Source organism: Ammospiza nelsoni, chromosome 1 (genome assembly GCF_027579445.1).
Source record: "Ammospiza nelsoni isolate bAmmNel1 chromosome 1, bAmmNel1.pri, whole genome shotgun sequence".
Taxonomy (NCBI): Eukaryota; Metazoa; Chordata; class Aves; order Passeriformes; family Passerellidae; genus Ammospiza; species Ammospiza nelsoni.
This window is the reverse complement of record NC_080633.1, coordinates 56,816,365-56,829,684: the sequence shown is the minus strand read 5'-3', so window position 1 is coordinate 56,829,684 and position 13,320 is coordinate 56,816,365. Positions and strand designations below refer to the sequence as shown.

At 38.0% G+C, this 13,320-nt stretch overlaps 1 protein-coding gene across 1 annotated transcript in view; it reads right to left on the bottom strand.

Moving 5' to 3' along the window:
• Positions 1-13,320, bottom strand: part of ADCY1 (adenylate cyclase 1) — a 149,140-nt gene that overhangs the window by 70,100 nt on the left and 65,720 nt on the right. The window contains exon 3 of the mRNA XM_059483185.1: positions 12,424-12,542. Within this exon, the coding sequence (XP_059339168.1) occupies positions 12,424-12,542 (119 nt within the window). The remainder of the gene's footprint in view (positions 1-12,423; positions 12,543-13,320) is intronic.

The window sequence follows — 13,320 nt, the reverse complement described above, 5'->3', positions numbered from 1 at the left end:
AGAAATGTCAAGTAATTTATGAAAGCACTAATAAACCACCTCATTATTTATAGCCTAGGTATAATTGATGTAGTGTAGAACTTAGTTTGCTAACTATATGCTGAATTAAATATTATGTACTCCCATTCACCTCAGCAAAGCTTCAGTCTTAAGATAAAAAAGCATTACTAAAAAAGCAGGCCTAATAAGTCTACTGTTTTCCATTCTTCATAAGCAAGTCTCAACACTCCTAATATGTTACAAAAATGGCAAATACAACTCCTGACTCCCACCCTACTTCTATAGTTTAATTTAAACCAGTGGTTTAAATCCCTTGTCCACCACAGCAGGTAAGTAGCATATCCCAGCACAAAACCAACTCATCCAAAGTGCAATGACTTTGGTCTACAAAGAAAACCTTTATGTTGTCATTTTAATCCTTGAGGCAGTGTCTTCACTCAGTACTCCTTGGAGAATGCCTTATGAGAACGTTGCTCAAGATGGCCCTGGTTCAAGGAAAAAATAGTTGTTCCATTCCCATGCTGTTTAAACATAACAAAAAGGTCTCTTACAATAAAAAAGTCAGCATTTATTTATGATTCCTGTCTCTGCTATCATAAAAGTGAACCAGTCAAGTAATGGGTAAAATAAAATACATTAAGAGAGTTCAGTAACACCTGCATATTTGCCCTGAAAGATCTACTTATCCTATTAATTCTTTATTGACATCCTTGTTGTTTGATAGCCCCAGGTCTTTCTGGAAATTCAAAGCTACCTAAATTCCTTGAAGATTTTCAAAAGCACTCAAATGTGCATCAGTCTTTCATACATTTTGCTTTATGGTTGTTTTTCTTTATGGCCTAAATTCACATCAGAACTTAAAAAGTTTAAAAAGACACAGAGGAAAAAAAAAACCCTAAAATTGTTGCACTCCAGTATATCATGTAGTTTCCTGGTTTTAATTCGATACTATCAGTATGGAAGGGAAGTGTGGATGTTACTTTATAATAATAGCCCCTGATAGCCTCCCTGCCATTTTACATCTCATCTATTCTACACATTTTACATTTTGATTGGTTTTACTTTTCTATTTCCATTTTAAATATGGCAGTCCGCTTTTTTTCACTGTCTAACCACACATAGAGTAACAGTAGTATTTCCGGCAGCACCAACAATGTCCATTTGCAAAAAAAAAACCCATGGAGTTGGGAGGGGATTAGGCCTTTAAGGTAAAAACGATGTTATCTCATTACCAAGGTCTAAAGCAATGAGGAACATCTAAATACATACAAACCAGAGATGTCCTGTGTTTGTGAAAACTATGTCTTAACAGGTAACAGAGCAACCATCACAACGCTAACATGTACACAAATATCAAAACCTCTTTATTAGTGAAACACAGAGAATAGGAAACAGGTTCCTACGTAATCATTCAGTTAAGAAGAAAGATGTTTTACATATGGGTACCTTAGTAGGTCAGTATGAGATCCTTGCTAATCCTTTAAACATTTAAAGAGTACTTAGTCCTTAGCACTTGATTCAAAACACTGGTCATTGTACAAAAATGTGAAGTCCGTAAAAGCACCCACAGTACAGAACTGAACAGGCCATTGAAAAGCCAGGTAAAAATAAGTAATTATTGTATGCTGAGAGACCGATGTTCAATTATGCTCATAAACTTTTTAATATGGTAGTTAACTACATGTATACATTGTAAAACTTATGGAATAGGTTAGGTAATATGATCATTATTACACTTTTTTTTTTTTTTTACTAAATTCCCAACTTTTTTAATACAATATTCTTAAAATATGCAAAGTATAACTCTCAAGTCTGGACATGGCACAGATGGGGAAATTCTGTGAGTAGAAGTTCTGCCTTTTATTAATGAAAAATCTCCTCCTTTTTGCCACCATGAAAACTTACAATCATAGTAACTGCTGCACTTTGTTTGAAAGTAGGCTGAAATGCCAGCAACTAGACCTGATTTTGCAGTAACAGTGGTAGGAAACAGCCAGTGGAGGAGTAGGAGATTTCCCTCCCCAAAGTGCAACTGGCACTGCAAGTCTGCTGCTTCCATGGTCTGTTCTCAGGGGTGGCAGTGCTGAGGAGAGCACACACACAGAGCTCTACTATTCAAAAAAAATGGCATTGAAATTCAACAGCTGATTAATTTTATTTTAGCTGGTCAACTGACCAATATTATCTCCTCTAACTCTTCACCCCTCTGTAGCCTCTTCCCATACTACTTGTACTACAAGTATTGTGGGGCAGCACCAACACACACTCTCATTGTACTGCATCTGAAAAAAATTAGAGTAGCATCTTGGGGTGACGGGGAGTCAAATTAGCCAACTGATGCAATAAATATTTTTCCCCTTATGTTCTGCTCAGTTTTTGGGGAAGTAAAGGTCAAGAAGTCCTTTACGAGGAGATGGCAAAGTCAGTCATAGGGAATGACAACAGAAATGAGATTTGAATTCTTGCTATGGCCATGAAATCATAATGGTACTAAAGAGAGAAATTATAAGATATACAGTGCCAGAATTCCAGTCATAAACCTGAACTGTTTCCACGGCCAAATGTATTCAAATATTCTCAAAGTCTAAGTCTCCACATTGGCACTGAAATTCCCTTTCCTCTATTTTGGATATATTATTCACACAAAAATACTGAAAGGTTTAAATTTAGGCCATGTCTAACATACTCAGAAAAGTTAAAACAAAGCAGCTACAGGAGTGACATCAGTGTTAAAGCACATTAATCACTCCTCCAGATATACTCATTCAAGAGCAAAGTAGTCTTGCTTCACAGTAACTTAATCTGAAATTGCTATAGAGGTTCACATCCTCAGAGAGGATTAAACTAGAGTAAAGTATTTATGCATGAAAGATTCCTCACAATTGTATGGTATACAAAGGAACACTTCATAATTATTGCCAAGTATTTTTTTTTAATTTAAATGCTGGCATATATAGAAACAAGAAGTGAGAAGCTACCAATTAAAAATTGTTTCTCTTAATGATCAAACAGGGATGAAACTCTCCCTTCTTTCATTCCACACAATTAAACATTTTGATTCTACAGAATTAATAATACTATTGGGCACTTTGGTGAAAAATCAAAAAAACCAATCTCGTTTAAACTACAACTATTAATGAAAGAAGAGAAATGAAAATTAAAAGAAATGGGAAGCAAAGAACAAATGTTGCCTCTGCTCACTCAGCACCATAATTTGCACATGATTCAAGCACTGCTCTTCCTTACAAGTGATGTGAAGGTGTTGATTAGGATGGCTAGGTAGCTCTTACAGTGCTGCAGCTGGTGCTGCCTCACAACTCAGGGCTCAGCAATGCTCCATGATCTTGCATGGCACAGAGATGAGACTGACTAGACTATAGGTCTCCATATTTTCTGCTTTCCCCTTTCTAAAAATCAGGGTTATATTTCCCTATTTCCAGTCATTAGGGACTCGCTCACTTCACCTCACTGACATGACTTTTCAAATATGATAGATAGTGGCTTAGCTGCTATCTGCCAGTTCCCTCAGAGCTCACAGATGAATCTACTCAGTTTCCATGCACTTGTGCACATTCAAGCTCCTTAGATGGTCTTGAACCTGATCCTCTCCTGCAGTGGGCTCAAGGTGTTCATTCTCTCAGTCCCTGTATTTGTCTTTTTTCACCAGGGAGGCTTGGCTGGGGCACTTGCTGTTGAAGAACGAGGTGTAGAAGTTGTTGAGAACCTCAGCCTAGCTGAGAAAAGAGAACTTTTTCCAGGGTAGCCAGATCTTCTATTTCCTATTGGTGAGAGTCAAAGTTATCCCTAGTCTTTCTTTTGCTTGCAATATATCTATAGAAGGATATAATATATCCTTCTATATAACTTTTCTGTTGTCCTTAATATCCATGGCCAGACTCAATTCTATCTGGGCCTTGGCTTCCCTAACCTTTTCCCTAACTTCCTGTACAATTCCTCTGTTTCCTTCCCAGGCCATCTATCCTCATTTCCTCTTCCTGAAAGATTCTTTTTTTGCTCTATGTTCTCTCAGCAGCTCCTGATCCATCCATGATGGTCTCCTAGCATTTTTGCCTGATTTCCTCCTTGTTGGATGAATTCTTCCTGAGCTTGGAAGAGGTGATCCTTTAAATTCAGCCAGCATTCTTGTGACCTTTTGCCATAGAGGGCTTTGTCCCATGGCGCTGTACTCAACAGGTCCTTGAAGAGGCCAAAGTCTGCCAGGGAAGTGAACTTGCAGTGTACCCCCCTCACTGCCTTGAGATTCTTGAATCCCCCTATGTTGTGATCACTGTAGCCAAGGCTGCCTTGGAGCACTGCGTTCCCTACCAGCTCCTCCCTCTTGGTAAGCACAAAGTCCAGTACAGCACCTTCTTGCTGGCTCTTTTCAACTGCTTGTGTACAGAAATTGCAGTTGACACATGTGGGGGATTATGCCCTGCTGTTCTGTCTTTCCAACAGATATCACAGTGGTTGAAACCCCCCATTAGGACCAGGGCTTGAGACCACTTCTGTCTGCCTATGGAGGGCTTCATCCACACCATCCTCCTGATTGGGTGGCCTGTAGCAGACCCTCCTGTAACATGCCCTGTCCTTGCCCTCCCTCTACTCTTCACCAACAAGCTCTTCTAGGAGAGATCCTTATCCTTCCACGGAGTTCCATACACTCCAGCTGGTTATTGACATGGAGGCTACATCCCCTTCTCATGTCCCTTGCCTGTCTTTGCTAAAAAGCCTAAAACCTTCCATGTAAAAGCTCCAGTCGTAGGACCCACCCCACCACGTCTCCATCATGCCCATGGTATCATATCCACACAGGCCTATGCACATCTATAGTTCCTCTTGTTTTTTTGTCATACTACTTGCATTTGTATAGTGTTGTCTGAGCCAGTACCTAGATAAAGTGGACTCACTGGCTGGAGTATCTGGAATGCCTTTGCACTGTTCCAGGCATCCATTAGAGGTGTTGACACCTGAATGTCAGGACTGGAAGGGATAGGTGCCCCCGTCCCCTGACTAATCTGATTTAAATCTCCCTGCACTAGTCTGACAAGTGCCTGACCCAAGATAGTTTATCTCTTTGTCAGATGAGCCCTAAAATCCCTTAGTAAACCAGGCCTGGCAAACTGAGTCTCATGGTCTGAGTAAGCAAAACCATGATTTACCAATCCTACCAGAATCTTATCAGTAAATTCGCAGTATTAGGAAGTTTGGCTAATCTGGTAAAAACTGAAATCACTTTGGTTCTTAGACAGACAAGTTGTTAGCAATTGTAAGTTGCAACAACACAATAACATTCTAATATATCCTAAGGGAAAAAATAAGCAGTCTTGAGCAGAGCTTTCTCAAATTTCTGCAGTGAACTTGATTTTAAAGTCTGTGTGATGCCATTGTGTTTTAGGAGCAGTGCTGTCTTGAGTTACAGGCTTGCTTGCTCCTACTGCTGCCTGCTTGCTTACAAAAACTGAGAGAACATATACTGAGTGTTACTGAAATGCAAGAGAGCAGCAGAACAAGACTAGTTAGAAATATTTCCTTCTGTTTGCTTTATTTGAGATGCAAGGCACACTTTTTTCACTTTCTCTCAAGGTAAAATGGTTACTCTTTCAGTGACTTTAAATATCCATTGCTCCTCTAACATCTGCTCATGGATAACCTCAATAACCACTTGTTGATTTGGCTACACATGGATTAGTATTGTCTTTCTTCTTCCGCACAACCATAGCAAGACTGAACATTTACTCTCCAGTCTTACTGCTCTTACTCTCATCTAGTAAAAGAAGTGTAAAACTACTGGAGTTTTTAGGTTTTATTTGTGTGATTGTATTTAGTTATGATTTTTTAAATCAATTTTTAATTGATACCTAGAGTGTAGCTTAAATTCTCCCCACTAAAAATGTGGCCTGTTTTTACATAGCCACCTTCTACATTTCATAGGAAAATTAGTTTATTTTTCACAAAACAACCCATTTTTTTCATGAATAATATTTTATATACAAATAGCTTGTTCTAGTTATCAATAAAACAAAATAATCTTAAAATAATTATAACCCAAACATTTCAAAATATGCATAATCTGAAGAAGGGGATTATGGAACTGCAAAAATCAACAATTTCACAAATAAATTTATTCAGAGGAGTTTAGTTTGCTGTAGAACATTTCTTGTTGCAATGTGCCTGTCCCTCTGATCTTATGATACTTCCTTCCTTCTTAATGAAACGCATCTAGATTTCTGAAAACATAAATCTTTTAAAAGAATACTGTAATGATAGTTCCTTCAAGTAAAGTGTTACAAAGAATTACATCTACAGTTACCAATGAAGGCCTCCTGCTAAACACTACACACAGAAAACATATATAAACTAACTAAAACATAAACTAAATTAAAATTGACATAAATTTTGTATGACTGCATTCCCCACAGACTACTGCAACAAAGCACATATGATGATAATGTGTATAGATTTGTAATCATTGAAACACAGTGCTTTTCTTTTGACTGTTCATTCCACTCTTTACTTGTTAATGACACAGACAGGGAGTTAGTGCACCATCTACAAGTTCGTGAATGACACCTAGCTGTGTGGTGTGGTTGATAACATTGGAGGGCAGGGATGCCATCCAAAGGCACAGGATGGGCCAGAGAGGTGGGCCTGTGCCAGCCCCATGAAGTTCAACAAGGTTATGCGCAAGGTCCTACACCTGGGTTGGGGCAATCCCAAACATGGATACAAATTGAGGCATTGGTAGATTAAGACCAGCACTGCTAAGGAGGGCTTGGTGGTACTGGTGGATGAAATATTGGACATGTGTCAGCCCTGTACGCTTGTGGCCCAAAAAGCCAAATGTATCCTGTTACACAGTAAAGGAAATGCGGTCAGCAGGTGGAGGGAGGTGGTTCTGTTCTCTCATGAGACTCCAGCTGAATTTTCAGCACAGGAAACACATGGACTGGTCAGAGTGTGGTTGTTCAGCCTGGAGGAGAGAGGGCTCCAAGGAGACATACCAGACTTCCAGAGCCTAAAGGGGGTATACAACAGAGCTGGAGATGGACTTTTTATCAGGATGTCTGCTGGTAAGACAAGTGGGAATGGTTTTAAACTAAAACTGGGTAGATTTAGAATAGATACAAGGAATAAATTCTTCACTAGGAAGGTGGAACAGGTTTCATAGAGAAGCTGTGGATGCCTCATCTCTGGAAATATTCAAGCTTGGGCCAGTCAGGCTTTTGAGCAACCTTATGCAGTGAAAGATGAACCTGACTCAGACACAGAGAGTGGACTGGATGATCTTTAAAGGCTCCGTCCTACACAAACCATTCCACGATTTCATGATTCCAATGTTTAATGGAAGTTTCCTGAGGACTTCTTTTTCAAAGTTACCTGGACTATTTGTTTGAAATACCAACAGCTCTTTCTAACCTGTTCTATTATATAAATTCTGAAAAAAAGCCAAGCAGCAGTACAGTGAGCAAGTTCAGGAAAGGAAACAGTATAAACAGACATTTCTCTCCTCTGTCACAGAGACAAACTGGTTCAGCCCTGGCATATGAGTTACATACATCATTATCTCATACTCTTTGACAATCTGAAACATTTCTGTGTTAACAAGCCCAGAGTTATTACTCCAGGACCTTCTGTATTCCTGTTTTCTCTCACCATGATCCCTGCAGGCAGGCATAGCCAGCACCTGAACAGTGACTGCAGCCCACAGCAGGAAACAGCTGCACCTGCTAGAATTGAGTGCAGAAAGCCTGCAGATTGGTTTAAAAGGATTAAGCTGTTTCCCAAGTGTGAGTACTGACAAAGCAACTCTTTTGTATGTCACTCTATGGGGCATTCAGGAGAAGTCCTGCCAAGTTACACAAGAGATTTGACAGCTTGTAGGTAGTAAATGTTCAGTTTCAACAGTATTCATTCATGTGCTTTGTGCAATTGAATAGTCCTGCTGTTTTCAATGGAGCCACTTATGTAAACAAGTACTCTACAAAATAAAGAGGGGTTGTATGCCCTGTTTTTTATTTTCATTTGGGCCATTTGTTTAATTAAAGTACAACTTACAGTAAAAATGGTATTTTAATGGCACATGGCACCTCAGAAGGTAACCTGTAGGACTCCTTTTGCCTCAAAGGTGAAACATAAAGGAAGTTTATTAATAATTTTATGTGTGACCCACTTCAATATTTAAGAAAAAAGTGCTCTCTAAAATTAAAGAGGGCTGTAAAAAAAACAAACAAAGGGAGGCTGTGTTTTTTACATAATACTAATTTACAAAAACTAGTTCACTGTGAAGTTCTACAAGTTCAGAAAGACTAAATACAGAAGTCTGTCCACAGGCATCACAATCACAGCTTTTTAAAATGTTGGAATGGTTAAGTTAAATTAAAAAGTTATTTATAGTCTGATGTTTTCTAAAAGACAGGATGGACCACAAATATTTGCTCATAAATATCTGCAGATTGTGTTCTGGCTTCAGACTGATTCTCAAGAACCTCTAAAATGCCACAAGGAATCTTTTTATTAGTAGTTTGAAATCAGGCAGTGTGTTTCCTAAAATTAATATCTCTTCTTACAAAGCATCCAGTTCTATTTCATGCTTGTAAAAATAAGCCTTAATGAAACTGCTGTACCTGAGGCCCAAGAAATTTTTAGCTGTTCAATGTTCACTTTCTTTTTATCTCTTCACCATTGTTTGAGTCATAGAATGAAGCAAGAAGTTGTGTGTTAATATAGGAAGCCAGCCATATCCTTATTCATCCATGAGTTGGAACAGTTTCATGAATATCTAGCATCCATTCCAAAAGAGTTTCCAAAGGTTTCCATAAAGGGCATATATTTGAGCTGAAACTCAATTTGAAATTTTCATAATTTTCAAGGAATTATGGGTCCACGGAGACATTCAGTCAGGACTAGTGAGTTTTTAAAGTGGACACTGCACCTACATATGTGATCTGTAAATTTCTCAGCCCTGTAAGAATAAGGCAAGAAGGACACAAGAATCTTAAATTTCCTAACCTAATCTTAGAAAAAGCATGTCTCCGTGTTACAAAACATATTTCTGAGCACTACTGAAGAGCTGGTCTGTTGGGTAGCCTTTACGTGTAATTTGACATCTGGTTCCCACATCTTTCATGGTGTCCTTGTCTGGGACTACCCCAGTAAAAAAACACTTGTACTGTAGCCTGTGTACTGGAACAGCTTGTGGACTGTATACAGATTATTTCCTTCTGATAAACCACAGATATTTTATTCATTTTAATTAGTTTATTTTTCTGATTGTTGATTTTATTTTCCTCACTGGGCTAATGCTATATCAGATGTGTATTTGCATATCTGGTTTTGCAGAGTGCATTTGCATTAGGTTATTAGTCTCCATTTAAAACACATGCTCTTATTTCTTACCGCACAGCAATTCTGTTCAAGAACTTTACAAGGTAGCAAATGTAGTGCAGAGCTGGAAGAGCTGATCAAAGCATGACACATTCCTCTCCAGAGCACAGTGAGTTGCAGGCAGTCATTCAACAGCTATTGGGTAGTTGATAAAATATTCACCAACTAATTTATAAACCAGGGCAGTTGCCATCATTATCTGAAATATGCCAGTACTTTTCCCTAGTACATCATTCACTTCTTACAGAGGTATGTGTATCTCCACTGTAATGTGCTTTTCTGGGAGGAGGTAAAGAAAGTAGCTGTATCAATGTCTTTTTCACACAGGTAAGATTAAATATTCTTTGCCCTCTTTTTCATGCAGCTATTTAGAAGAATGAAAGAGATGCTTTCTGATATTTATGAAGGTATTTTTTTTGCTGTTGGTTTTTCAACAGAAAAGGAAAAATCATGTATTCCACTAATTGCATGCCTGCTTCCTTCAGACTATGTTTTCTGAAGAACAGTGCTCTGATACTACCAGGTATTTGCAGGGAGAAAAAGAAAGCATTGCAAAAGGAAAAGTGCAGCTCGTTTTCTATTTTCCACTGTGTAGCTTTGGAGTTAAAAACCCCTGGAATATAGAATTATAGTGGGACTTTTTGTTGGTTTGTTTTAATAGCAGCACTTTACAGAACACTTGATGTGAAGAGGACAATTCATAAGAATATAGGAATGATCTCTCAGGTTTACCTGAACTGTTTGGCTGAACTGTCACTACCCAGAAGAAAAAAAAAGTTTTTTTCATCTCCTTAAGAAAGTAAAGCAAGCACTTACTATCGCACTAACCACCAGCAGCCTCGCCAAAGGGATGCTGTAGTGCTATTCTTCACACTGATGTCAGGGTGGCACCTGCTGGGAGTTCTCCTTCATCCTTCAGACCTACACAGTCACAAAACTTCTGGGGTGAAACTCTGGCCTGCTGGGATGTGCTAGACACAGATTGCTGGATATTTATTGGACACAATATCACCCCATTTTTTAATCTTTATTATAATTATAGTTTCATTATTGAAATAAAAGGCAATAGAGTTTCTTATAAGTACAGATGGTGAAGGGAGGTCTGCTATTTTCAGTTCTCTTCCCTCAGGATCTTACCTGTGACATTAAAATGACCCCATCTTACTTGGTCTTCATTTGCCCCAAAAGTACCTTCTTAATGTCAGAGAATTAATTCACCTCTCCAGACAGGGTGTTTTGATTCAAAAACTTTCATGAACTCCACACCAAAGGACTGAATAAACCACAAAAATTTTAGCAGTTATGTGAAAAAAACATCATGTAGGAAAAAAAACTACTCCTGAGGTTGCATTTCAAAAAGATCTTGGCAAAAGAGAGGACTCAGAAGCGCTATAATCTGCAAAGTAATGCTTTCTAAGATGACTCTAAACAGTGTGATGAATGCAGAGATTTGTGACACATACAAGATATAAATATACTAATCATGATATAATTATCAGTCTTACCTTGACCCTGAATACAAGGGCAACCAATAGTAACATACATGTCTTTTATAGGACTGTGAGGACATAATTTTTAAAAACAAGTTTTATAAGTATATTAAGGATTATGATCACCAAAGGGTCAAAGTAGCAGATATACAAGCATCAAAACCTGGCATACATGAGACTTGATTAGAAAAGCTAACTGCAAATATACAGTTATCATTCAAAGATGGAAGACTAGCAAGAAAATGAAAAAAGTGCAAACGGTGTTGGCGAGGAGTGCAATAGAATGAAATCACGTGACATAAACAAAGGAAAGTGAAGAAGTGAGACAGCTCATTTAGATTATGAATGTGTCCTTCAGGAGATATCAAGTTAGACTTTGACAACTGAGAACTATCAGATACTGTAAACGACATCATAATTTTCAGCATCAGCTTTGGAGTAGTGCACACTTAGAACCAATTTTAAATGATTGTTAAAGACCAAGTTTTGTAAGCAAACTGATGAGATTAATATTATGCAAAATTTAACCATTAACATGAAGTAAACTACTAATTTTTAATTCAGTTATATTAAATTTTACAGCGTAAAACTGACCTAATTTGTCAGTCTTCTGATCCCATCACAGACACTTCTGATTGCTTTAGTGACAGAAATGCTTTTAGTTGCAACAACTTAGTCACTAGGAAGTGTTCCTTGCATATATCAAAGCCAGCTCAATGGGAGGTAGACTAAATCTTGAGAGAAGAAACTTAGCAGTGGAGGAGAGAGATCAGAAGGTGCTGAAATTTACTCTTTTGCTCCATGAGTACACCATGCAAATCAAGGCAGCTCTGTGGCCTCATTTACTAACACTGCACCTTGTTTAGTAAAAGGGTGACACCAACTGAACTTTTTTGCTGTTTTTGATGTGGAAGCAAGGCACTTGGCAGTAGTGTGATAAAACACAGACAAGTTCTTTAAGGAATTTGTTATGGAGGTAAAGAAGAATAAAAACTAAGAATGCACTTCAAGAAAAAGCAGTATGACAGCACTTGCACACAACTACTGAACAAGAGCAAGAAGTAGAACTGAGCCTTAGTCAATAATCTCTGGGGGTAACCCTCATGTGATGTGGATAAATACACATTTCTTTATGTTCACACCACGCTTTCTTTCTGTGTTTCCATGCTATTACCCAGGAAAATCTATTAATTTAAAAGTAATTAATCTTACTATCAAAAAAATATAAATGTGCAAAAACTAGCATGCAGAACAAATACTCCTGCTCACCCAAAACATAATACAGTACAAAACCAATGATCAGTCATTTGGAAAAAGCTGTCAGTCTCCCAGCACTACTATTCTAAGACATTTATTGATTCAGGCTTATCTCCTGAGAAGATTAAATCTTCCTAGTGCACCCATTCTTCTACTCTGTATAAATGATAAATCTTCACTTTATTGCTTGGTTTTTTACCTCTGAAACCTGAGTGCAATTATACATCACTGTCCTTGTACAAAATATTCCTAGTTCTTTAGTTTATTTCATGGGCTGCATCAATCCTACCTAACATTGTCATGCCTTTGAATGTAAATCTTGTGGAAAATCCTTTCAGGTGGCTTCAGGAAGTCTTCCTTCATTTCCATTGCAACATTCCTGGGCAAAAGGCTCATCAAGAGACGTTCCTAGAAGAAAATATAAGCAACAACAGTTTTGTGGTATAGTGTGTGACCATTTTTCTAAGTTTTAAACTAGCAAACCAGACAATCTTCTCTTAATCTGCTTTCTTAAAATGTCTGCTGCATAAATAATATCAACCATTTCTCTCTAACTCCTGCAAACTGTGTGGGTGTCTTCTTTTAAGTCTTCTACACTAAAAAAAAAATAAAATTAAAAAACCACACCAAAAAAAAAAACCCCAAAACCAAAAAACAAACCCCCACAACAAACCAGAAAAAGCAAACCAAAAAAGCCAGCCTCAAGAGCATATAATTGTCCATATTTTTTATTAACATTACAGTTCTAATAATAGCAGCTTACTTTATTCTTAGCAGCATTTATCTGTCTGAGAAAGACTTCCCAGGATCATTTCCTATCTTTTTGTGTGTCCTTTTTCTTCATGGATATAATGAAAGTGTTACATTACAAGGACTATGACAGCTGGTTATTAAGCAGTGAGAGTAGATGATGGATTTATCCACTGTCAAATTCAGTGGAACAGTAAGCACAGTTTTAATGGCATCTTAGCCAGTGTGGCAACGTCTTTAATGAACGGCATCAGTACAAAACCCTGGCTAAACACATCTTCTTGCTATACTCACAGAGAAATTTTAGCTCGGGTCACTGACCTGCATAAAAAGAGTCTTTAATATTATGGATCTTGTCAGTGTTGGCTATAAAAGCCCACGTAGTTTTTCCACATATTCTGACCTATTCACGGGTACCATCTGGAAAATCTGCAAC